Raw genomic sequence first — 27,754 nt, forward strand, 5'->3', positions numbered from 1 at the left:
ATTTTAAGTGTTAATGTTGCATCGACCAGGTGTAGGCCGGGCGCGGTGGCTCACGCCTGTAATCCCAGCACTTTGGGAGGCGAAGACGGGCGGATCACCTGAGGTCGGAAGTTCGAGACCAGCCTGGCCAACATTTTGAAACCCCGTTTCTACTGAAAATACAAAAATTAGTCTGGCGTGGTGGCGCGCTTGTAATCCCAGCTACTCGGAAGGCTGAGGCAGGAGAATCGCTCGAACCTAGGCGAGGTGGAGGTTGCAGTGAGCCAAGATCGCGCCCCTTCTCTCCAGCCTGGGCGACAGAGACCCTGTCTCTATTAAAAAAAAAAAAAATAGAGTGTGTAATTTTTACTGTGAGATAAAGCACACAGTTTCTAATCTGACGAATAGAGACGTTGAATCCCCCTTCCTTCCCGCTGGAAATAAGGGGAAAGAGGAGTTTTAGAATATCCGTGCTTTAAAATAATGCGTAGTAGTGAATACAACTTTATCACTTATGTGACTGTATATTTTCCCTTAATAAATGCTCGATCTCTCCCTTTGAGGGGAAATAAGTTTGTAAGAAACATTGCAGAGCAAGGAAGAGTCTCCTGTATACACAGACGTGGTTTCGGGGTGCCTGGAGCTTAAGGTTGGGGGGACGGGAGAGCGGGGTGAGGGATAAATTAAGTAGCCTGGGTTCGAGTTGGTCTTTTACCAGGATTTGCCAAGGTGAGTGGGGGGCGCTTTCCAGACAGAGGAAGCAGCGTGAGCAAAGGCAGGGAGGGCTAAACGCGTATGTTAAATGCTGTACCTAAGAGAGTGAAGAGGGGGCACCGTTTATGAACTTGACTGGCATCCCCAAACTGACTGGTCCAGTGACCCTCAGAAGTAGGTTGATGTCTAGTGGAGATGAGGAAGTAGGAAGATTAAAGAACCTTTTTAAAAGGTTGAGCAGAACAATGCCATAGCTATTGCTGTAGGCAGAAAAGGAAATTGGGGTGTTTCACATGACATTTGATTTCAGTTTGTCTGTGGTTGTGAGAATACTAAATGAAGTTTAAAATATTTCAGCTTTCCCTTTTCCCACTTGACACCAGACTTTCAGATAATCCTGTAAATTTGTGAATTCAAAGCATGTGTAGATTAGAAGTACTAAGATGACTTCAAATATTTTGTTAATTTATTGATTATCAGAAAGATTTTGTTTGGAAGTAATGAAGAATGGCTAGCACTGTAAGTTAAGTTCAGCCTCTTGGCGATTTAATCAAACTTTATTGATGTATTGCATAAATGTAATACTTATAATTTTTTCAAATGAGAGAGGAAACAACCATTTCTGTATAGAATATTGTTAAGACCCACAGGATTTTAAAATGTGATACAATTTAAATTTGTTCATTGACACTATTTTGTGCTGTTGTGAGGAGGAAGGATTCCCTAAAAGTAAGGAGGAAATGTTTAAAGAAATAGAAAGTTTTAAAGGTTTAGAAGTTGAAGGGTGATTAACTTTTTGTTTTTTTGGTCTTTTCTCAAGAGTTGCATTAAAATGGGACTATTTAAAATGTAACAAGTTATTTAAATTGTAATTCAGTTGTTAGAAAACTGCCAAGCCTGGAATTAAAAAAAAAAAAAAAAGTAAAATGTTTAAAGGAATCTGTGTACTTTTCCTTAATCTGTTATAAAGACCTTAGAGATAGAAAAAGATTCACTAATGAAATTCTAAATTCCTATTGTTTTGAAACAGCAATTTAACCGGAAAAGTGACCAAAAAAAAGAAAAAGAAAAGAAATTGCTTATTTTTCATTGTCTATTTTAGATTCTCTTTGTAGTAAGGTAGTATTAAAACCTCAAAAAGTACTTTTATTCATTACAAAGCATTTAAGAGCATTTCTTCATTTCTCACCAGATGTCATGTGTAAATAGGTGTAAGTGTTGATTATGTGATAGCTATGATGTAAAAGTAACATAAATCATAATCTTACAAGGAAAATTTTGTGATTTAGAATGTAGTTTAAAATCATGTATATAATATGATTCTAAATTTTGTTTAGATAAGTTAGCAGATTAATTAAGATTTCTCAGCTTGTATTAAGCTGCTTTTTGTGGCTTTTTTAAAAAAAAATTACACCTTGATTACAGTCTTTTGACATAATAATAGACATAGTGAAGGAAAATGTTCCCAAACCCAACTAAGGTATGCATAGTAGGCAGTCGTTGCTTTTGTATATTTATTCTATTTTATTTAATATAAGTAAAATTAGATATTTTATGTCTGAATTTAAACCTTCTCATTGTTCCAGTAAAAAGAGCAAATGTCTTTGTGTGACATGTAGCTCTGTTAACTAATAATTAGTGCTATCTTTGGTAAAATGTTTTAAAATTTAGATAATTTATTTTTATTCACATTTTTCTTTAGTATGGTTCTTCTATGTCACACAATAGGAAGTACCAGAATGAATTGTTTTTGTAAACCTCACTTCTTACCAACTATTTGTAGTGTGAATTTCAAGAGAACTATTATTTTTCTCGATTAAAGGGGGGAAATGGAAGTAAGTATGATGCAACTTAATCTTTAATAACAGGGCTGGAAGTTAGGAATGGATAGCTACAGCTAATGACTTCTTTTTTTAAGTAAAAGGCCACACGTGAGCATGAATGTTTCAGAAATGCAACACTTGAAAAAATAGAAATAACAGTGGTGTTAAATAATTAAGGTGACATATGATAGGCATAGATAAAGGGAATGAGTTTATGTAATGACTAAGGAGGAGCCAGACAATGAATCATAATTAGAAACATCTAGGTTATGCATTTTAAGGGACTCAGAATTTCCTTTTGTTCCAACTTTCTCTTATCTGGGTTCTCTGAAAATGGTTTTGTTTGTAGGCACAGGACCCAAATATTACATGGGATAAAATTGTTTTTCTGAAATTCATATTTATCTGGGCCTCCTCTATTTTTAGTTTTTAAATAGAGGTGATTTGGTCTTGCCATTTGTTTTTAACTTTAATACTTGTATAATCTAGGACAGAATTTTAAATTTCTTTATTTTACTCTGGCACGTGCAAGAGTTTTTTCAAGACTTACCTTTTTACCCCCCATGGTAACAGAATCCCTATTGCCAGAATCTTTTACAGTTTTTACCTTGTGGTGCATGAATCAGTTGAATACTCATCTGAAAATTTCCTTTCTTTGATTCTGAAGGCCCAGTTGAAAGTCCGCTGATGTATTGGAGTAATGAAGTCAGCCTGATACATTGGAATAGCCTTTGGCTGATGAGAGACCTGGTTTGAGGGAAAAAATAGTAGATCTTATTTTCTTTTTCTCCAAACTGAGTAGAGGTGATATCTGGAAAAAGGTACATTGTTAGCTCCATTGGCTCCTTTAGGTCTTAGGCAAGTCTGTCACCCAGGACCTTTATGAGAGACATGCAGTCTAGTCAGCTATTCTCAACTATGGTGTTGACACACTGGTGTGACAATCATTTGTGTGATGTGTTGCAAGAGTTAAAATATTTGTGTTGTAAATTATTTACTTTTTAAATAAATGAGAGCATTTGAAGGCTATTGGTATATTGTCATTTTTCTTGCTTGCATTTGAATAAGATTCTTTTTTGAGTGGGAGAGAAAAACAAGTTACGAGTAGCCAGAATTGCTTTGCCCAGATTGCTTCTCTCAATATGTGCATTGTTGCTTTCACTTCATGTTTTAAGGCAATTATTCTTAATCAGGAGTGTGTTAGAATTTCTTGGAAGGCTTTTTCAGAAACATGTATCTGGGCTTTAAAAACTTTGAAGATTTCTTTTTCTTTTAAACATCTCAAGTGGGGTAAGGACATACATGTTTTGAAAAAACTGCCTAAGTGATTCTGATGTACATTCCCAATATGAACTCTGTTCTAGGAATTTCTTTGGATCTAAATACTCATTTGGCTATACCAGGATGCATTATCTTCTTAAATTAAGTTGCATTTATTTTAGATTGCAGGTTATGTGCTGTATCAGTTATTACCTCCAGTTGCTTTTATGCTTGTTTTTTAAATTTGGCAGTGCCATATTAGCGTACCATTCATAATTCATTTTTCTTATAACCATATAATTTTCAACTTTAGTTTTATCATCTGTAAGTTGCGATAATAATTTCTATTGTTTTTCAAATGGAGATTAAAGTTAAGAGGATCAAATGATAAATGTATATAAAGGGGTCTTTAAAAAGTGTTATAATTACAATAATTAACTTTTTATTCTATATACTTGATGCTGGTTGCTCATTCTAGCAATAAGATGTTAGTTAATAATGTGTCTATTTCTGATAATTTATGATCCATTTAAACATTTATTTCAATGTAATTTTTTATCTTAAAAACTCATACTTTATTAGATAGGCACTATGTTTTAAAATAGCACTCTTTCTTGCCTAAGTGCAAATAAAAACAACTATATCTTACAAACATTTTGGCTATATCTCAGATGTTATTCTGATGTATATTAGCCTTTTAAAATACTCTTCAGAATATAGGGGTCAGTCCCAACTTTGCATAGTATTGCTTAAAGAAAAATACAGTAATCAACTTGTTTAGAGCCAACTTTGGAGACGTTTTTGTGCTTTTCAAAACTGTGGTGATTTAAGGTTATCTTAATTAAGAGTACTTATTTTCCCTATAATTTCCTGATATATAATTTACCCTCTTCCACTCCATAGATGATTACTTTTCAGCACATTTTATATTCAGGAAGAATGGCACTGCGCAAAGCACAGGACTAAGGAAGGAAATAACTGGTGCATTGTACTGATGCATTATATAAATGATTTATAGTTGGGAAGTTTTTTAAAAATCATAAACACAGATAAATCGAAATATGAATGAGTATGAGGAAATGCTGAGGTGTAGCAATCTTGGTACCTACAAAGCACTATTTTTTTTTTTCCCCTTGGTAGTGGAATCTAATTAAAAAATCTGACTAATCACTTACATGATTATTTAACGTTTGAATAACTTGTATAAACAAAAGACCTTAAGATACTTTAGTCGTTCATTCAATAGATGTTTAATGAATATCTGTGTACAAGGCACTGATGAGTAAAACACAGTTTCTGCCTTCAAGTAGCTTAAAGAAATAAAACAAGTAGCTTTATCTCAAGAAGAAATAAGATGGTAAGTTTTCCCTAAATTACAGTTATTTGGAATAATTGCTATAAACCGAATACTATGGTAGTTTAAAGGAGGGGAGATTATTTCCAGCTGGGGGAATGTAGAGTATTACAATATACTCTGTTACTTGGTTGTAATACTCTACATTCCCCCAGCTTGTTAATTTTTACCAATTAAGAGCTTCTGCAATGAGAAAAATAAATTCCAAGGATTTTAAATACTCAATATTATATGATAACCGATATTTATGTAATTTTTACTATTTAAAAATATTTTATTCTTTTCAACAACTACTTTTCTGTTCTTTTAATAGACATTTTAATAAACAATCTAAAGAAGTGTCTTGTAACCAATGAAGTTTTGTTTTGTTTTTGTTTTTGTTTTTGTTTTTTTTGAGATGGAGTCTCGCTGTCACCCAGGCTAGAGTACAATGGTGCAATCTTGGCTCACTGCAGCCTCCGCCTCCTGGATTCAAGCAATTCTCCTGCCTCAGTCTCCTAAGTAGCTGGGATTACAGGTGCCTGCCACCACATCCAGCTAATTTTTTGTATTTTTAGTAGAGATGGTGTTTCACCATGTTGACCAGGCTGGTCTGGAACTCCTGACCTCAAGTGATTCACCCACCTTGGCCTCCCAAAGTGCTGGGTTTACAGGTATGAGCCACCATGCCCAGCCTCAGTGAAATATTTGAATGCTCACTATGAACCTAGAATTTTAATTCATACTCTCCCCTCCCAAAGTTAAACACTTATAATTAACGATGTCATTTTATATCAGTTTCCCACCAAGACACCTTTAAATAAGTAGTGGGCGGGGATTTATTTGGCCTTTACTTCAGCCACATAAATTATTTAAAATGTCACTTAAAAAATAATGTTGATTATAGGCCGGGCGCGGTGGCTCAAGCCTGTAATCCCAGCACTTTGGGAGGCCGAGACGGGTGGATCACGAGGTCAGGAGATCAAGACCATCCTGGCTAACACGGTGAAACCCCGTCTCTACTAAAAAATACAAAAAACTAGCCGGGCGACGTGGCGGGCGCCTGTAGTCCCAGCTACTTAGGAGGCTGAGGCAGGAGAATGGCCTAAACCCGGGAGGCGGGGCTTGCAGTGAGCTGAGATCCGGCTATTGCACTCCAGCCTGTGTGGCAGAGCGAGACTCCGTCTCAAAAAAATAATAATAATAATAATGTTGATTTTAACAGTTTTTAAGAGGAAAATATGCTCTTTCTTAAATACTTCTACAAGGATATATAAGGGTATGAAATATTTGAAATTGCGGCCAGGTGCAGTGGCTCACATCTGTAATCCCAGCACTTTGGGAGGCCGAGGTGGGCGGATCACGAGATCAGGAGATCTAGACCACGGTGAAACCCCGTCTCTACTAAAAATACAAAAAATTAGCCAGGTATAGCCGGCGCGGTGGTGGGCGCCTGTAGTCCCAGCTACTCGGGAGGCTGAGGCAGGAGAATGGCATGAACAGGGGAGGCGGAGCTTGCAGTGAGGCGAGATCGCGCCACTGCACTCCAGCCTGGGTGACACAGCGAGACTAAGTCTCAAAAAAAAAAAAAAAAAAAAATTTGAAATTGCAGTATGAACTTGAAATATTTGAAACATACAAGGATAAAATTGTGAAATACTCATCTGCATATCTTATGCTTTTGAGTAAAACTGAAATAAGGATTATGCATGGGTTAAAGTCAGTTTTCTCTGGCTCTTCATCTTTTGAATAAACTAATAGGTAGTAGATTCAAGCACAGGGAGTTTGCACCATACAGAATAAAATTGAAAGTAATGGTAATACTTTATTCAGTAACCCAAAGTAGAAGCCATGGAACCATCAATGATTCTTTAATTTCTGAGCCATCAGTGATTTTTTAATTTAACCCTAATGTTCAGGCACCAGGTGCTGTCAATTTTATCTTTTAAATAATCTTTCATTCCTTTTATCACTGCCATATATCAGACATATTGTCATCATTGCCCACATTATTATAGTAGTCTCTAAACTGATCATGTTGCTTTCTTTTTTCTATCTGTCTGCTGTGACTAAAAAAAATTTTTTTTTTTTTTTTTTCCGAGACGGAGTCTCGCTCTGTCGCCCAGCCTGGAGTGCAGTGGCGCGATCTCGGCTCACTGCAACCTCCACCTCCCGGGTTCACGCCATTCTCCTACCTCAGCCTCCTGAGTAGCTGGGACTACAGGCGCCCACCACCACGCCCGGCTAATTTTTTTTATATGTTTAGTAGAGACGGGGTTTCACCGTGTTAGCCAGGATGGTCTCGATCTCCTGACCTCGTGATCCACCCGCCTCGGCCTCCCAAAGTGCTGGAATTACAGGCGTGAGCCACTGTGCCCCGCTTAAAATTTTTACTCTAAAATGTAAATATGATCATGTGATTTGCCTGCATCAAAATATTCATTGGTTTCATCACACATAAAATGAAATCCACATTGCCAAGTGTGCTCTGACTTTTAGTTCTCTTTCTAAGAGAGGAAGTGTATTCCATTGGTGATTCTTAAATAAACCCTCCTCTGTGGACACACTGTTCCCTTTTCCCTAGAATACCTACCTTTTTCCTCTTTATTTCCCCCGCTCTTTTGCTTTATTAACCGCTCTTTTTCCACTGACACAGTTGGGCATTCCTGACTCTTCCGCTCTTATTTCCACAGAATTTTGTTAGTGCTTTCCTTCCTTCTGTAGTCTAATAATATGTGTTGTTTGCCTTGCTCTTCTGTAAGGTCTTTTAGAGTGACAGTTGTGATGCCACCATGGTATCACTATATCATTGTTATCAAGAAAGCATCTGAAATAATAGACACCATTTATTGAACGTATATGTATATATGACACTTGGTAAGAATTTAGCACGTATAGTCTGTAATCTTCACAACAACCCAATGAGGTAGGTGCTATTATGATTATTCCTATTTTACAGAGGCGGAAACGAAGAGATTTTAATTTTAATAACTTTTCCGTGGTCTTACTGTTAGGAAGTAGCTGGGGTAGGATTCCAGAGGCCTCTTCTTCATACTATTCTGATAAGGCCCACTGTGTTACCATTTTTCAGGATTGCTTGCATTCTAACAGGAGAAGCCTTAGTCGGCACTAAACTGATTAAGGGACCCTTTTTTTTTTGTTTTAATGGAAAACATCTTCACACCCCTATTAACTCCCCTACTTGCAAGTACAGTTGAGTGTCTATTTACCTTTCCCCCCACAATTTGGATAATAAAAAATAGTAAAGTTGTATATATTTTAAATAACTTTATTGACATATTGACATACAATTTATGTACAACAAACTGCACTTTTAAAGTATGCAATTTGATAAGTTTTGACGTACATATACAACCTTGGAATCATCATCACAAGATAATTAACATGTCCATTGTCCCCCCTGCCTTTACTATCCACCATATATCCCTGTTCTTAGGCAACCAGTGATCTGCTATTGTTCATTGTATGTTACTTTACATATCCTAGAGTTTCATATAAATAGAATCATGCAGTATGTGCTCTTCTGATCTAACTTCTTTCACTCAGCATAATGATTTTGAGAGTCATCCATGTTATTATATGTATCAGCAATTCATTCTGCAGATGCTTATTTTGAATTTTAGTTATTATAGAAGGTAAATTTTTTTTTTCTCTGTTGTATCTTTAGAAAAGGTTTACATGGGACTGATGACACATTCTTTGAGCCTGGGGCTTGTTTTGATATACTATGTGTAAGTCCTTTAACATTTGAATGGAGATAGAAAAAACTTACATATGCTTCTGCAGGGATTTAAATGCATTTTCATTTTCAGTGAATGGTCTTTTCATTCAGTATTATGAATATGATGTAAAATCAAGCAGTTAAATACATTTAACTCACTTTAGGAGTGTAATATTTTACTTCTGAGTACTATCTTCTTTACCCTTCTTGGGGAATCTTGGGGGAAACCCTTCTGCTAGGTCTCACGTGGGAGGTGGATATCTCTGAAGTGGTTATCTCAGAACTTCATATTGATGTTAGCTATAGATATTAAGCTATAAAGTGCTAACCAATCAATATGGTTTGAATGACTTGTTTTGACACTACATAGGGACTCAATCTGAATGGGAAAAAAAGGTGCCTCTCCCAGCCAATCTCCAAGATAACATTTCAACCTTGTTATTTAATGTTAGGAGGAAAAAAAATCTTTATTTTAGTCTGCTGTTATGAAAAAGCAGAAGTGTTAAAATCCATTATTAATTGCTATATTAATCTCACTGACCTCCTCCTTTTAAAAAACTTTTCAGGTGCATATAACCCATATATAGAGATAATTGAACAACCCAGGCAGAGGGGAATGCGTTTTAGATACAAATGTGAAGGACGATCAGCGGGCAGCATTCCAGGGGAGCACAGCACAGACAACAACCGAACATACCCTTCTATCCAGGTAATAGACCCTTCTTCTATGTCTGTCTCGCTATTAGTTGCTTCATATATTAGCTATAGCAATTATTTTAAAGGGACAGTTTCTTAACAGTCATCTCCACAGTTTTGTCTTTTTCTTTTTTCCTTTTTTTTTTTAAACGGATCTGTTAAAAAGACAGGATGTCTAAGGACATCTCTTAAATATAATATGGAGTCTTCCCCACTGCAGATAGCTATATGGTGCTGTGTATTAACCTAAGTAGAGCGACTCATAATGTTTAGTTGCTCTACTTAGATTAATACACAGCACCATATAGCTATCTGCAGTGGGGATAGTTGGCAGCTTTTGGATCATGTTCTTTTTCATGGAACACAAAGATAATAAGGAAAACTCATTCTCTACAGAGGTGAGTGATACTATTCTGTAGATTAAACATAGGCTTGATAACTCAGTCATAATTCTTCTTGGCTAGTCTTAGGGCTAGAACATTTTTTTCTCCTTTTCCTTACCTTTGTTGCTTGTCTCTGATTCTCTGGGTCATTGACTGATTCGAAATACCAGTTTATAAATGTAGTTTTCTCACATTAGCATAAATTTTTAACAGCTTTTGACCAAAAATGACTTTGGTAAACATACTAATAGTTATAAGATGTACTAAATTTATTTATTTATTTTTGAGATGGAGTTTCGCGCTTGTCGCCCAGGCTGGAGTTCAATGTCACGATCTTGGCTCACTGCAACCTCCATCTCCTGGGTTCAAGTGATTCTCCTGCCTCAGCCTACCGAGTAGCTGGGATTACAGGTGCCCCCCACCACGCCCAGCTGATTTTTGTATTTTTTAGTGGAGGCAAGGTTTCACCATGTTGGGCAGGCTGATCTCGAACTCCTGACCTCAGGTGATCCACCCGCCTCGGCCTCCCAAAGCGTTGGGATTACAGGCATGAGCCACCGTACCCGGCCAAGATGTACTAAATTTATTTACTTATTATATATATATTTATTTATTTTTTGAGACGGAGTCTCACTCTTGCCCAGGCTGTAGTACAGTGTCACAATCTCTGCTCACTGCAAGCTCCACCTCCTGGGTTCATGCCATCCTCCTGCCTCAGCCTCCTGAGTAGCTGGGACTACAGGCGCCCACCACCACGCCTGGCTAATTTTTAATAGAGACGGGGTTTCACCATGTTAGCCAGGATAGGATGGTCTTGATCTCCTGACCTCGTGATCCACCCACCTCAGCCTCCCACAGTGCTGGGATTACGGGTGTGAGCCACCACGCCCGGCCTATTTTTTATTTTTTTGAGACAGAGTTTCACTCTGTCGCCCAGGCTGGAGGGCAATGGCATGATTTTGGCTCACTGCAGCCTCCGCCTCCAGGGTTCAAGTGATTCTCCTGTCTCAGCCTTCCGAATAGCTGGGACTACAGGCGTGTGCCACAACACCCAGCTAATTTTTGTATTTTTAGTAGAGATGGGGTTTCACTGTGTTAGCCAGGATGGTCTCAATCTCCTGATCTCGTGATCCGCTCGCATCGGTCTCCCAAAGTGCTGGGATTACAGGCGTAAGCCACTGCACCCAGTCCAGTGTACTGAATTTATATTTTCTATTTGTAAACTGTTTTTCATTTGGGTTTCAGTGAAGGGTTTATCCTTTAAATGACAATTAAAAACTTTAATGGCAAAGTAGATTTTGAAAAGTGTTACTTTTTTTTTACTTGAAAAGTGTTACTTTTATCAACAGATCTTAATTCATTGTTTTATAACTGGATTATTTACAAAGTCTATTCTGTTGATGAACTTAAGGGAATTGCTAAGTTATAGAATAAATCAGTGGCAAAATTATATATTGAATTCCAGATTTCTATTTTTATCACATTTTTGGCAGTAGTATGGATTTGGGTTATGTAAGTCTTTTAAATGTTAAAATGGGTGAGATGCTAATAAAAAGGAACTAAGGAAATACTATTTGGCCAGTTTTTTGAGTCATTTTTAAAGTTTTCTTCATAATTCATCTTATCCTATGCATCTCTAAAATATTTCTAAGATCTGTATTTTTACTATCCCATTAGGTCCTAAACACTTTACAGCTTGAGTTGAGTATTTGCCTACTTATAGTCTTGAGCAATTACCTTTACTTTCATACAGAAAGAAATGTAATACTTCCTGGTTACTTTCAAATTCTAATTCAAAATTATGGATTTTAGTTTCCTCTACCTCGTAAGCTACCCATTCTTACTTTACCTTGCTCCTTTGTGGTATGCTGGTTTTCATATTCCCTGCTTTGTTCTTTCAAATTTACTAGCTTTCAAACTAAGCATTATTTCCTGTCCTCCTTCCTCTTCCCTGTTAAACTCTCCTTTTTACTCTGTGTTCTAAGATGTACTTTCTATATGAAATTTGATGTTGTTAAACTCAATTTGATTTATTGCCTGTTCTAGAGTGCACTTGGGGTATGCTTACTGAAAAAATATTTTTGTGAAGTGAAATGTCACATATTAAGTAAAATGATCATATTTATGTGTTATCCTTTCCAATATGGCTTAAATATATATTCAAGGAATGTTTATGGTATGACAGTACATTTAAGAGCTGGGCATTTAGTGACTTAACATCTGTTTTCTCACGTTCTATGATAAAATTTGGGTAGAGTTTTACTTGTTTTGAAAGGAAAATTAAGCAGAGTCAAATGATATGACCAAATGAAATTAGGGCAGAAAATATGTCAAGAAGCTGAGAGGTAAGTTCTTCTATACTGGTATTCTCTGGAAAGTTTCATCTAAACTGCAGTTGTTTGTCAGTTGGACTTTATTTATTTAGTGCCAATTACATTATAATTAATGTAAATTGAACTCTCATTTAGTAGATCAGTTTATAATGCAATCTATTTGGATCATATATTTAATTTCCCCCTTTTTTCAGATTATGAACTATTATGGAAAAGGAAAAGTGAGAATTACATTAGTAACAAAGAATGACCCATATAAACCTCATCCTCATGATTTAGTTGGAAAAGACTGCAGAGACGGCTACTATGAAGCGGAATTTGGACAAGAACGCAGACCTTTGTTGTAAGTACACAGTTATAGACATCTTCAGAAATAAGATAAGACATAGGACGTTCTGTTTCTTCTCCACGACAATCTGTTACTTTTTAGCAGAATAATTTTCTCATTCTACTTCTATTTACTATAGTTTACACTTATATTTTTACTATTTGCATTAGAACTACCCTTTCATTCTTCATTAGTAGACACATCTTATGATGGTTAGCAGGAAAACATTTTTATTGTTATTAAAAGTAAATGTAAACTTATTGTATACTGTGATTTCCTTTCTTGGGGTGGACAGTTTTTGAAATAATTTTTCACTCTTTTTTTTTTTTTTTTTTTTCGAGAGTTTTGCTCTTGTTGCCTAGGCTAGAGTGCAGTGGCACGATCTTGGCTCACTGCAACCTCCACCTCCTGGGTTCAAGCGATTCTCCTGCCTCAGCCTCCCGAGTAGCTGGGATTACAGGCATGCACCACCACACCTGGCTAATTTTTTTGTGTTTTTATTAGAGAGGGGGTTTCTCCATGTTGGTCAGGCTGGTCTCGAACTCCCAACCTCAGATGATCTGCCTGCTTCTGCCTCCCAAAGTGTTGGGATTACAGGCATGGGCCACCGCGCCCAGCCTCTGTCTTTTCATTTATAATTAACTTACTATTATTTTGAGACAAGGTCTCGTTCTGTTACCCAGGCTGGAGTGCAGTGGCATGATCTCGGCCCATTGCAACCTTCACCTCCAGACTCAAGCCATCTTCAGCCTCAGCCTCCTGAGTAGCTGGGACTACAGGCATGCACCACCCATGCCCAGCTAATTTTTGTATTTTTTGTAGAGATTGGGTTTTGCTGTGTTGCGCAGGGTGGTCTTGAACTCCTGGACTCAAGCAATCTTCCCTCTTTGGCCTCCCAAAGTGCTTGGGATTACAGATGTGAGCCATTGTGCCACGCCCATTTACAGTTAACATAAAAATGCCTGGATGTGAGAAAAATCAACTGGAAAACTCTAGAGTTATTATTTAGAAAATGGCAGGTTATAGAATTAACATATAACAGTAGTTCTAAGATAAAAATAATCATGTAATATTTCATGATAGTGAGGCTACCAGAAGACGGGCCCATTCATCATGTTAGAATGTAAATTAATAAAGTTGTCTTTATTTAAGGCAATTTAACTGCATAACAAAAGCCCAAAAAATATGAATGCCTCTTAGCCAGCCATTCCACTTCTAGGAGTTTAGCCTCAGAAAATAATTAAGTGTACTCAGACATTATGCTCTAATACTGTTCATTGCAGTTCTGTTTTTAATGGCAAAAAGCTAGAAGCAATTCAAATAGTAAGCAAAGGGGATTAATTAAATAAACTGATACATTCATGCAATGTACTCCTGTACAGCCTTCAAAATCATATTGCCAATATGTCTATTGTTATGTAAAGATAGTCACAATATATTAGATAAATAGGTTTTCTGTTTTTTGGTTTTTTTTGTTTTTGTTTTTTAGACAGAGTCTTGCTTTATTGCCCAGGCTGCAATGCAGTGGTGTGATTTTGGCTCACTGCAGCCTCCACCTCTCTGGTTCAAGCGATTCTCCTGCCTGAACCTCCCATGTTAGCTGGTATTACAGGCATGTGCCACCACGCCCAGCTAATTTTTTGGTATTTTTATTAGAGACAGGGTTTCACCATGTTGACTGGGCTGGTCTCGAATTCCTGACCTCAGGTGATCCACCTGCCTCAGCCTCCCAAAGTACTGGGATTACAAGCATGAGCTACATTGCCTGGCCAGATAAACAGGTTTTAAAACAATATGTAAAGAATAATCCTATTTTCATTTAAGATAAATTTATACATATACATGATGTATATATGTTAATACTAAGGTATTAGTAGTTGGGTGGATAAGATTGTAGGGTTTTATGTTTTTCTTTTAACTTATATTTTATAATTCATTTTTGTAATGAACATGTATTGGCTTTTGGGGAAAAATGAACTAATTACAACAGAAAAGAGGTTAATAGTCTCTACATATATTAGTAATAACCATTTAGAAAAAAATGCTTTAAATGCTCCTCTTACAATAACACAAAATATCTAGTATTATGCACACTTGGCAAATATTTGTCTATATTACTTGACCTCCCAACAACATTTTACACTATGATCACTCCTTACCTGAAACATTTTTATTCCTTATTTTCTGTGAAAACAAACTTCCGTTTTACTTCCTGCTTTTCTGGCTGTTCTTTCTTAGTTACAGGCAGTTAAATTTTTGGATCACCTTACTTACTGTCCTAATAATGCTCTTTATGGCTGTTCCATCTCTCTCCCCAATTCAGGATCCCATTAAGGATTACACACTATAGGTAGCATTATATTTAACATGAAGAACATGAATAATATTTTCATGTTAACATGAAACATTTTGGGCAAGAAATCTATAGAAGTGATGCAGTATAATTCTCAAAATATCCCTTCAGTTTTTTACATTATTAGCCATATTATCTTGGCATTCTGTTATAAAGAACTTTCCCTTCCTCTTTCTCCATTTAAAAAGTATCACTATAAACTCATGCATTCTTGTATTTAATGTATTATAGTTATTGTTATTCTTTTGATTTTCAAATTGACCCAGATTTGATTAATGCAAGCCTCTTCAAACTGTCTCCTGTGTTTTTTTGATATGTCCTCATCTTTCTTTGAGCACTTTTTTACTTTCTGACAAAACAAAATGTTCAAGACTTGTGCTTTTCTTTTTTGAGACAGAGCCTCGCTCTGTTGCCCAGGCTGGAGTGCAGTGGTGCGATCTCACCTCACTGCAACCTCCCTCTTCCGAGTTCATGTGATTTTTGTGCCTTGGCCTCCCAAGTAGCTGGGATTACCAGCGTGCACCACCATACCCAGGTAATTTTTGTATTTTTAGTAGATACAGGGTTTCATCATGTTGGCCAGGCTTGTCTCAAACTCCTGACCTCAATGATCCTCCTGCCTCAGCCTCCCAAAATGCTGGGATTACAGGCATGAGCCACTGTGCCTGACCATCTTGTGCTTTGTTTGCCCAGCCGTGAAGCTATCAGCTTTTTCCAGAGATTCTTGGTTCCTTTTGGTGGGGAATGGTGTTTAGTCTGATTGCCTTCTCAACATATTCCCTTAAATGTCTCAAAAGTACCTTCAGTAGCCAGGCACAGTGCCCAATGCTTGTAGTTACAGCTACTCAGGAGGCTGAAGCAGGAGGATTGCTTGAGCCCAGGAGTTTGAGTCTAGCCTGGGCAACATAGCGAGATCTTATCTCTTACAAAAAAACAAAAAGCACTTCAAATAGAATATGCCCCAAACCATGATTTTACTGTGATCATATCTCTTTCCCCTCATAATTGGTCTTGTTCCAATGTGCCATGTGTTAGTGATTGCTATGAAAGGCCTATAGGTGTCATCTCTGGCATTCCTCATCCAGGTGTACACGTTGAATCTACTAACAATTACTTTCTCAAGCGGTTCTGAATCTATCCACTTCACTCAGTGAAATTCATCACCGTGGTACTACCACTATAGTCTCAACCGGGGCTGCTGAAATAACCTGACTGGTCTTGCATCAACCATTTTGTATCTTTTCCAAACCTTCTATCTTTCCTGACTTTAGCCAGAGTGATCTTATGGAATTCCACATACAAATGGAATTGTCTCTCCCTTGCTTAAAACATTTTAATGGGTTTGTTTGGCTCTTGGAATAAAGACAGCATTCCTTCTATATCCTATAAGGCCCACATGACCCACCTGTATTTCTAGCCTTCTATTAAACTCTACTTTCCTTAATTTTTACACTCCACTCACAAAGCCTTCCTTTAGTTTCCTCTGTTTCCTCTTCCAGTGCTCTTCTTTTTTTTTTTTTTTTTTTTTTTTTTTTGAGACGGAGTCTCGCTCTGTCGCCCAGGCTGGAGTGCAGTGGCCGGATCTCAGCTCACTGCAAGCTCCGCCTCCCGGGTTTACGCCATTCTTCTGGCTCAGCCTCCCGAGTAGCTGGGACTACAGGCGCCCGCCACCTCGCCCGGCTAATTTTTTTTTATTTTTTAGTAGAGACGGGGTTTCACCGGGTTAGCCAGGATGGTCTCGATCTCCTGACCTCGTGATCCGCCCGTCTCGGCCTCCCAAAGTGCTGGGATTACAGGAGTGAGCCACCGCGCCCGGCCTCCAGTGCTCTTCTATAGGGGTCTTTGTGTGACCTGTTCCTATTGCCTGGAAGTCTCTTCTGTTCCATCATAGGCTCCCATAACATCATGTATACTTCCTTCATAAAACTTGTTATGATTGCAGTTTAGCATTTGTGTATGTGTGATTATTTAATGTATATCTGCTTCACTAGACCAGAGACTACCAGACTTTTTCTGTGAAGTACTAGATAGTAAATATTTGGGGTTTTGCAAGCTGTATGGTCTCTGTTGCTCAGCTGTGCTGTTGTAGCATGAAAGCGGCCATAGATAATATGTAAACATCAGTTTGGCTGTGTTCCAATAAAACTTTATGTGCAAAGACAGACACGATGCTGGATTTGGTCCATGAGTTACAGTTTGACAACCTTTCCACTAGACTGTAAGCTTCTTGAGGAAAGGGATTGTATATCCCCATTACTTTGCAGAGTTTTTGGTATATAGTACGAACCCCAAAACTTGTTGAATGTGTGTGAATGAATGAATGAATAATTGATTCAAACAATCTCTTGATCCTTCATTTCAGAATTTCAAAAATTACCACCACCTCTAATATTCTGTGACTAGCAGTCAAATATGAGATTATCCAGATGAAACAAAATGAAGTAATATAAATGTATTAATATGAAAAATTCTATAAAATCTTTTGCCAAAGAAAAAGAATCAAACCAAGAATCTTTCAAAGAAGTAGAATACTTTTGAGGAAGAGGATTATAGTTCCTAGATTTCAAGAAAGGATTACGAATTCAAGCTTTAGCCGACCAAGCATAGTGGCTCATCCCTATAATCTTAGCACTTTGGGAGGCTGAGGCTGGCGGATTGCTTGAATCCAGGAGCTTGAGACCAGCCTGGGCAACATGGTGAAACCCTTACTTTAGAAAAATACAAAAATTAGCTGGGTCCAGTGTCATGTACCTGTAGTCCAGCTACTCAGGAGACTAAGGTGGGAGGATCACTTGAGCCTGGGAGGTGGAGGTTTCAGTGAGCTGTTATGGTGCCATTGCACTCCAGCCTGGGTGGCCGAGTGAGATCATCTCAAAAAAAAATTTTTTTTTTAAGATTTATTTTTGTAGTTATTGGAGGCAGAGGAAGGAAATGTGAGATGTTTTAGGTGCTAGCAAAATTGTAAGTGTGTTGAACGTGAAGAGCATGAACATAAGAGAGCATGAGCATGGAGACAGGCAGACAAAGTAGCCTCTGGTTGCAAGTGCCATGTGAAGTTTGAACAATAGTAATGTTATTATAATTGAGTTAATTGAGTTTTGCTTCCTTATTCACACCCACCCAATTTTACTGATGTCATGGTTTTTCCATGTGGGAGCAAGTATGACTGATGGTGGTGGGGGAGTTCCCTCCACCATCATCTGTGCTACACATATGCAAATTAGTAATATTTGTAGCTACTGGGAAGTTTTTCGTAAATGACATTTTGAAACTTGTTAAATATTATTGTTAGCATTAAAATTCTTTCTAATAAAAAAATTTTAGTAATTTGTTATGATGAATGGCTATAACTTTATATAGCACAAAACATATTCTACTGCTAGTAACAGTGAATTCAGGGCTCAAAGCAAATCTCCACGGAGCTAGGCAAACAGCATAAATGAGTGGTGTGGGTCAAGTGTAGGAGGACTAACAGGCACTGTAGCAAACTGAAGAGCCCTGCATAAATGGGATTCAGTCCCTAGCCTGTTGTTTCTGTGCCAACTTAGTATTGCCAGGTCTTTAACATGTACAAGAGAAGCCAGAAATCCAGATGTTCATATGCAATTACCCGATTTCTAAATGTAGATAATCTGTGCAGATTTTTAAAAATATAGGCAACGCTTTTGTGGGCCTAGCAAAACATAGGTGTGAGCTCCAACCTGTGAACATCTTTTTACAGCTTTTGCTTTGCGTTATCAACCATACAGACTTTATTGATTTGATTCCGAATTTGGGAGGTAAATTTTACCATTTGGTATTGCTTTACTGTTAATCTATATTTTGGTATGTTTGACATAGGCGTATTAGTAAGATGTAATTGTAAAACACTGTATGTTAAAATGATACAGTATATATCATTTTAACAGTTCTTAGAAGTACAACCCCATTTCCTTTTTTTTTGAAACGGAGTTTTGCTCTTGTTGCCCAGGCTGGAGCGCAATGGCGTGATCTCGGCTCACTGCAACCTCTGCCTCCCGGGCTCAAGCGATTCTCCTGCCTCAGCCTCCCGAGTAGCTGAGATTACAAGCATGCGCCACTATGCCCGGCTAATTTTGTATTTTTAGTAGAGACGGGGTTTCTCCGTGTTGGTCAGGCTGGTCTCGAACTCCCGACCTCAGGTGATCCACCCGCCTTGGCCTCCAAAGTGCTGGGATTACAGGCATGAGCCACGCACCCAGCCACATAACCCCACTTCTTACTCTCTGATCTTTATTAAGGGCAATTGGAAGCACATTCATGCTTTGGTATGTCCAGCTGACAGCATGATAACTTCAGTATTGCTATGTTTGCTTTTTGCAGTATTCCATGTGTTTATAATGCAGTTTTGAATATTGTTTTTTTTCTCCTAGTTTCCAAAATCTGGGTATTCGATGTGTGAAGAAAAAAGAAGTAAAAGAAGCTATTATTTCAAGAATAAAGGCAGGAATCAATCCATTCAATGGTAAGTATGTTTGATAAAATCATTTATATTTATTTGGATGTTGATTTCTATTTATTTTTTCCTCCCCCCCCCCCCCCCCCTTTTTTTTGAGATGGAGTTTCGCTCTTGTCACCAGGCTGGAGCTCAATGGCACGATCTCAGCTCACTGCAACCTCCATCTCCCAGGTTCAAGCGATTCTCCTGCCTCAGCCTCCGGAGTAGCTGGGATTACAGGCGCCCACCATCACACCCTGCTAATTTTTGTATTTTAAGTAGAGACGGGGTTTCACCATGTTAGCCAGGCTGGTCTCGAACTCCTGACACCAGGTGATCTACCCGCTTCAACATCCCAAAGTGCTGGGATTACAGGCGTGAGCCATCGTGCCCAGCTATTTATATCTTGAACCTGTGTTTTAAGTTCTGTGTTTACTTTTCTACTTGTTGACTTATACCTGTATCTGAGGAATGAAGTATACTATTTAAAATAGTTTCTTCACAGTTGTTGAAAAAAAATCTTACGCACACAGAGATTTCTGGTATTGTTGGAGAGTATCACTGTTTTATATAATAAAACTTCAAAATGTTGTGATCCTTTTTGAATGTGGCCTTCCTTATGCCACTTCCAGCTGACAACATACTCTCCCCCTTTTGAATGTTAAATAGGCACTGTGTTTATAAGGTATTGGAGTGCATTTAGCTCAAGGGTATATTCGCCAGTAAGATTTAATCCCAATGTGGAAGAAGCAGCATAGAGATAATAGATATCACACAAAGTATTTTCATAGCGTATTTGTGTGTATGTTTATCTACTGTTTAGTGAATTTTATTGAGGATAGCATTTATTAAGTATTTATACTTATGGTACTATCTGCCTTGTGCTATAGGTATAAATACTTAATACTCCCTGACTGTTACTTGTAAGCTCTCTGTATTGTTTGAGTAGATAAGTACTACCACAGTAGGTGCTGGCATCCTATACTTAGAGCAGCCTCCATTCTGAAGTCTTCTGCAGCTACTTAAATATGCAGAAGTCAGGAATTAATTGACTATAATATTTTAAAGAATATATTTCTTGGTCATATTTAAGACATCCTTATACTGGTGGTTTGTATTTTTCCTGGATGTATAAAAATAATTTAAGAGCTATGTTGATAATTTAAGGAATATATTCACAGATAATTACTGTTTTATGAGCCATAAGATCTGCATCTCTTTTCTCTAGGTTTTATTTTTCATACTATTTAGTATAAAGCTGAAAGCAAAAGTCCCCTTCTTCCCTTCCAGCCTTAGCAGGGGAGACTGCTATTAAGTTTGACGTATATTTTTCTAGAATTTTCTTTATACATATTTAGTTATATGTAGAAATATATATTTTATATAAAAGGAATCATGCTATATATCCTATTCTACTCCTTCATTTTTTTCCACTCAGGAATATACCTTAAACTTTCCGTGTCAGTACTTACAAATCTTTTTATTTTTTTTTAATAGAGTATTTTATTGTTTGGGTAGAACATAATTTGTTTATTTAGTCATCTTTTTTTTTTTTTTTCTTTTGAGGTAGTCTTGTTCTGTCACCCAGGATGGAGTGCAGTGATGTGATCACAGATCACTGCAGCGTTGACATCCTGGGCTCAAGCGATCATCCCACCTCAGCCTCCTGAGTAGTTGGCGCACCACCACACCCAGCTAGTTTTTGTATTTTTTGTAGAGACAGGGTCTCGACATGTTGCCCAGGCTGGTCTCAGAACTTCTGAGCTCAGCAATCCACTTGCCTCGGCCTCCTGAAGTGCTGGGATTATAGGCATGAGCCTCTGCACCCGGTCTATTTAGTCTTCTATTAATGAACATTTATGTTGTTTTCATTTTGTTTTAAAAGCTCCACTGAACATACACTTTGAGCTCTTGTGTGATTATTTCCCTAGGATAAATTTTTGGAAATGGAAAATTTCTGGGTCGAGTATGCTCATTTAAAATTGTGATTCATTGCCAAATTAATAGGCCAGACTTTTAAATTAAAGAGGCAGATAAGTCTAGATGCAATATAAAACAAGGAAATTGTAAGTGATAGCTGTCATTTATTAAGCACTTCTTGTATGTCAGGGAGTAAACGTTAGTGCTTTAAGTACACTATTTTATTTAATCGTTGGAACAATTCTGCTTTATGGAAGAGAATACCAAGGCTTTTGTTATTTAACTGTCCCAAATCATGCTGCAAATATAAGTGGCAGACCTGGGATTCATATACAGGTTCCTTGACTCCAGTGATAAAGGGTTAAAAAGGAAGATGCTGTCCGTGGAGTTTCTTTTTCTTAGCTTTGGCAGTTCAGAATCAGGCATGTTTTCTGAGATGCCTGGGCTGGAGTGCAGTGGTGTGATCACAGCTCACTGCAGCCTTGATCTCCCAGGCTCAGGTGATTCTCCCACCTCAGCCTCCCAAGTAGCTGGGACTACAGGTGTGCATCACCATACCCAGCTAATTTTTTTTTTTTGAGACAGAGTCTCACTCTGTCACCCAGGCTGGAGTGCAGTGTCACAGTCTCGGCTCGCTGCAACCCCCACCTCCTGGGTTCAAGCAGTTCTCATGCCTCAGCCTCTCGAGTAGCTGGAATTATAGACGTGTACTATGCCTGGCTAATTTTTGTATTTTTAGTAGACACAGGGTTTCACCATGTCGGCCAGCCTGGTCTTGAACTCCCAACCTCAAGTGATCTTCCTGCCTTGGCCTCCCAAAGTGTTGGGATTACAGGTGTTACCCACCATGCCCAGCAAGAGTTTTTGTATTTTTTGTAGAGATGGGTTTTGCTGTATTCCCCAGGCTGGTTTCAAACTCCTGGGCTCCAGTGATCCACCTGTCTCTGCCTCCCAAAGTGCTGGGATTACAGGTGTGAGCCACTGAGCCCGACTCTGGCATGATAATTAATAGTGAATACTCATAATGGCACTTAAAATAGTTCTTGGTAGATAGTAAGTGCTTTATTTTATTTCATTTAATGCTTATAACAACCTACGAAATAGGTACTATTATTAACTCAATTTTAGAAATAAGAAAATGGAAGCATAGAAAAGTTAACTCAGGCCTGTAATCCCAGCACTTTGGGAGGCCAAGGAGGGTGGATCACGAGATCAGGAGTTCGAGACCAGCCTGACCAACGTGGTGAAACCTCATCTCTACTAAAAATACAAAAAATTAGCTGGACGTGGTGGCATGCGCCGGTAGTCCCAGCTACTTGGGAGGCTGAGGCAGGAGAATTGCTTGAACCCAGGAGGTGGAGGTTGCAGTGAGCCTAGATTGCGCCACTGCACTCCAGCCTGGGCGACAGAACGAGACTCTGTCTCAATTAAAACAAAAAAAAAAAAAATTAGCCGGGCGTGGAGGTGCACATCTGTAATCTCAGCTACTCAGGAGGCTGAGGCAGGAGAATTGCTTGAACCTGGGAGGGGGAGGTTGTGGTGAGCTGAGTTCGCGCCATTGAACTCTAACCTGGGCAACAAGAGTGAAAGTCCGTCTCAAAAAAAAAAATTGATTATTAAAAAAAAAAAAATTAAGTAGGCCAGGCACAGTGGCTTACACCTATAATCCCAGCACTTTGGGAGGCCAAGGTGGAGAGGATTGCTTGAGCCCAGGAGTTTGAGACCAGCCTAGGCAATATGGTGAAACCCCATCTCTACAAAAGAAATTTTTTAATTAACCAGATGCAGTGGCACACAGCTGTGGTCTTAGTTACTCAGGAGGCCGAGGTAGGAAAACTGCTTCAGCCTGGGAGGTCAAGCCTGCAGCGCACGGTGTTCTCTCTATTGCACTTCAGCCTGGGCGACAGGACGAGACCCTGTCTCTAAGCAAAGAAAAGGAAAGTAATTTGTTCAAGGTTATATAGCTGATGAGTGGTAGCTAGGATTTGAACACAGGGAGCCTAGCTCTAAGGTCATGCTTTTAACAGCTCTACCATGCTGCCTGGATGAATACTGATTTGGGGAAGGAACAATCCTGCCAGTTAATCCTTCCCACTATTTATGTTTTCTGTTGTTGTTTACTTGTTTTTAAAACATTCATTCCTTCCCGAGCACTTCAGTGGTTCTCAATTTGAATATGCATAGGAATATCTTAGTACTTGTTAAAAATGTAGATTTCAGGCCTCACTTCCACTAATTTGATAGGGCTGGTATGGGTCCTGGGAATCTGCATTTTAAAAAACATTTTTAAAATAATAACTTATCCGAGTCACATGGCACCAAAGTATGTTAGCAGCCAGAAGTATCTGTTCAGGTCTGCAGCAGCCCCAGTTCTTGCCTCCTCAGGAGACAGAAGGAGAGACTGAGACAAGCTTTAGAGCAGGAGTGAAAGTTTATTAAAAAGCTTTAGAGCAGGAAGGAAAGGAAGAAAAGTACACTTGGAAGAGGGCCAAGCAGGTGACTTGAAAGACAGGTGTGCTGGGAATCTGCATTTTAACAAACATCTAGATCAGTATTTCTTAACTCTTTGACTGTGACCCACAGTAAGAAATAGATTTTATTTTTCAGCTCAATATATATACATACACCACACCCTTAGGACAACGATACCCTGTGTATTAGTCCGTTTTCACTCTACTGATAAAGACATACCTAAGAATGGGAAGAAAAAGAAGTTTAATTGGACTTACAGTTTCCACATGGCTGGGGAGGCCTCAGTATCATGGCAGGAGGTGAAAGGCACTTCTTACATGGCAGCAGCAAGAGAAAATGAGGAAAATGCAAAAGCAGAAACCCCTGATAAAACCATCATATCTTGTGAGACTTATTCACTACCACGAGAGCGGTATGGGGGAACCACCCTAATGATTCAAATTATCTCCCACTGGGTCCCTCCCACAACGCATGAGAGTTATGGGAGTACAATTCAAGATGAGATTTGGGTGGAGACACAGAGCCAAACCGTATCACCCTACTACATGCAGTGTACTCTATTCTATCCTGTACCTTTCCTTTCCCTTCTTTTTCTTTCTCTCTTGCTTTGTTAGTTCTTACCCAGCCCACTAAATTAATTTTACAATCAGTGGTTCCCAAACTACAATTTGAAAATCTCTATCTCAGATGATTCTGATGCAAGTGATCCACAGAGTCTACTTTGAGAAACTTTGATCTGATCTACATGCTGAATTCAGCTTCTCAAGTATGGCATTTAAAGCCTTTCATAATCTGGAAGCCTTGCTTTCCATTCTGTCTTTCATTCTGTACCTCAGCTTCCTACCCCACCTTCCTCTACCACTGAGTGCACACATGCACTTAACTTGTTTCTGCCATTCTGAACTATCTGCACCGTTAGAAGAGCCATGTTCTTTCTTACCTCTGTGCTTTTATACATGCAGTTCCTTTGCATGAAATACCCTGATCTGCCTGGTGATTTTTTCTTACTCATCCTCCAAGTTTAAGGATCACATCCTCTTTAAAGCCTTCCCTGACCTTTACTCTGTTTTCCCAAAGTACCTATATATATATCTACACACACACACACACACACACACACACACACACACACACACACACACACACACAATCTTGGCTTACCGCAACCTCTGTCTCCCAGGTTCAAGTGATTCTCCTGCATCAGCCTCCTGAGTAGCTGGGATTACAGGTGCGCACCACCATGCCCGGCTAATTTTTTTTGTATTTTTAGTAGAGATGGGGTTTCACCATGGCCAGACTGGTCTTGAACTCCTGACCTCAGGTGATCTGCTCACCTCGGCCTCCCACAGTGCTGGGATTACAGGCATGAGCCACTGTGCCTGGCCAGTACTTGTATATATTTCTTTCTTTTTTTTTTTTTTTGTCTTTTGAGACGGAGTCTTTGCCCAGGCTGGAGTGTAGTGGCGAGATCTAGGGTCACTGCAAGCTCCACCTCCTGGGTTCATGCCATTCTCCTGTCTCAGCCTCCTGAGTTGCTGGGACTACAGGTGCCTGCCAGCACACCCGGCTAATTTTTTTTTGTATTTTTAGTAGAGACGGGGTTTCACCATGTTAGCCAGGATGGTCTCGATCTCCTGACCTTGTGATATACCCGCCTCGGCGTCCCAAAGTGCTTGGATTACAGGCATGAGCCACCGCAGCCGGCCATCCTGTATATATTTCTAATATGGTTTGCTATAACTTTGTTTACATGTTTTTCCTTCACTAAATTATGAAATTCTGGAGGATGAGATCTGTCTTCCATGTATCTCTGGCACATGAAAGAAGCTTGATTAAAATGTGTTTAAAGGGCCAGGCACGGTGGCTCATGCCTGTAATCCCAGCACTTGGGGAGGCCGAGGTGGTTGGATCACTTGAGTCTAGGAGTTCAAGACAAGCCTGGGCAATGTGGTGAAACCCCGTCTTACAAAAAATTGGGTGGGTATAGTGGTGCTTGCTGCAAGTCCCAGCCTGCTCCAGAGGCTGAGGTGGGAGGATCACTTGAGCCCAGCAGGCTGGGTTGCAGTGAGCCCAGATCATGCCACTGTACTTCAGCCTAGATAACAGTGAGACCTCGTCTCAAAAAACAAAACAAACAAACAAAAAATTGTTGAAAGAATAAATGGACGAACATGTCTTATTTGTACTTTTCTACCAAAAATATCACAGTTGTTTTCCTTACCTGAGATGCCCTGAAAGCCTTCTTAGTTCTCTTAAGTCTGAGGTAGTATCTTCCTAATTATACTGTATACTCAGCAATTAATCATTGAAAGTTTTGTGTTATCTGTTAGATCATTTGATTCTTCAGGAATTGTCTTCAAATATTAATTTCATGCTCATTGTGGACAGGGTCTGTGATGGAATCTTGTTTCCATTTCACTTTGGCACCTAAACAATGTATTTGTTTTACTGTTATATAAATCTCTATCTTCTCAGCTAAGTGCCTCGAGCTATTGAGTTTCTGCCTGCACACAGTAGATTCCCCAGTTAGTGTGTTTTAAGGCCGGACTGTATCTATCTTGTCATTAGTTCTTTAAAATTAAGGAACAGTATCTAAGGGTACATAAAGCAGTTTAATACTGTCAAATTTGAGGCTTCAAGTAAAGGATTATTCAAATTGTTTAATATGTGCCAAAGTCTAACTTGGGTGAGGAATTTAAAGACTCCAATATCAGATTTTAACAGTGTGTACTTAGCTAGAACAAGAGTGGCAGTTAGACTTTGTAGAGGACTCTTAACTGCAAAAGTTGAAAAAAATTATTGTTATTTTTGATACGGAGTCTCGCTCTGTCGCCCAGGCTGGAGTGCAGTGGCGCCATCTCGGCGCACTGCAAGCTCCGCTTCCCGGGTTCACACCCTTCTCCTGCCTCAGCCTCCCAAGTAGCTGGGACTCCAGGCACCCACTACCATGCCCGGCTAATTTTTTGTATTTTTTAGTAGAGACGGGATTTCACCATGTTAGCCAGTATGGTCTCCATCTCCTGACCTCGTGGTCCGCCCACCTCAGCCTCCCAAAGTGCTGGGATTAGAGGTGTGAGCCACCGCACCTGGCCAAAAAATTTTTAATTATATATCATTTTCTAGTTATGTGTTTTGGTAATGAAATGTTAGGATTTCTCGTATGCGGCAATTAAACTCCATAGAATATCTAAACTCTATATTAAATTTTAAATTTTGTGCAATAAAATTGATTTTGACAATAAAGAATTTGCAATTAAGTTTTATTAGGTATTTTACTATTTTCCCACGAAGAGAATCTTGAGTCGTTATGAGAGTAAAAGGCTGCTATACAGTTGAGTTTGGGAAAACTACATTACTTAGTAGTCTGAAAGGGAATACAGTTTAATAAGACAAGTAGTCTAACATAGATTCTTATTTCTTAAGTCTGGTCTAATATAAGAAAAAGCCTTTCCTTACAACTGAGAACTTAAAGCTTGAAAAAACTGGCTCATATGTACTTCGTTGTCCTTTCTTCATTGCAGTCAGAGTTTTTGAAGCCTTTTTTTCATTACCCTAGGCAGAACTTGTGTACTTTCTTGCTTTCAGTATTCCTTGAGCATACTTCCATTATAACATTTTTCATGTTGCATTATATAATTTCAGTTTATGTATCTGTTTCTCATCCGGATACTCATCTCACTGAGGTCAGGCATTGTCTTTTCATATTTGTATCTAACATTTTACTGAGGTAGCACATAATAGATACTCAATAAGTATGTTGAAAGATTGAGTAAATTAATGATATACTTCTAGTATACTTCTGGCATCTTTACCGTTTGCCTGGCACATGAACACTTAAATGTCAGCTTTTATTATTATATATATGGGATAGTTTATATACTTTTTAAGTAACAAAAATGTAAATTAATTATAACTAAATTCTATATTTTTCCTTAAGTGAGACCTAGTTCATTTTTTTTTTT

At 38.5% G+C, this 27,754-nt stretch overlaps 1 protein-coding gene across 3 annotated transcripts in view; it reads left to right on the forward strand.

Annotated features, from left to right (window-relative positions):
• Positions 1–27,754, forward strand: part of REL (REL proto-oncogene, NF-kB subunit) — a 60,471-nt gene that overhangs the window by 1,129 nt on the left and 31,588 nt on the right. For all 3 annotated transcript variants that reach the window (XM_023228320.2, XM_023228319.2, XM_023228321.2), the window contains exons 2-4: positions 9,418–9,560; positions 12,458–12,606; positions 19,336–19,427. In XM_023228320.2, the coding sequence (XP_023084088.1) occupies positions 9,418–9,560; positions 12,458–12,606; positions 19,336–19,427 (384 nt within the window). The remainder of the gene's footprint in view (positions 1–9,417; positions 9,561–12,457; positions 12,607–19,335; positions 19,428–27,754) is intronic.

Source organism: Piliocolobus tephrosceles, chromosome 15 (assembly GCF_002776525.5).
Source record: "Piliocolobus tephrosceles isolate RC106 chromosome 15, ASM277652v3, whole genome shotgun sequence".
In the NCBI taxonomy this organism is placed as follows: domain Eukaryota; kingdom Metazoa; phylum Chordata; class Mammalia; order Primates; family Cercopithecidae; genus Piliocolobus; species Piliocolobus tephrosceles.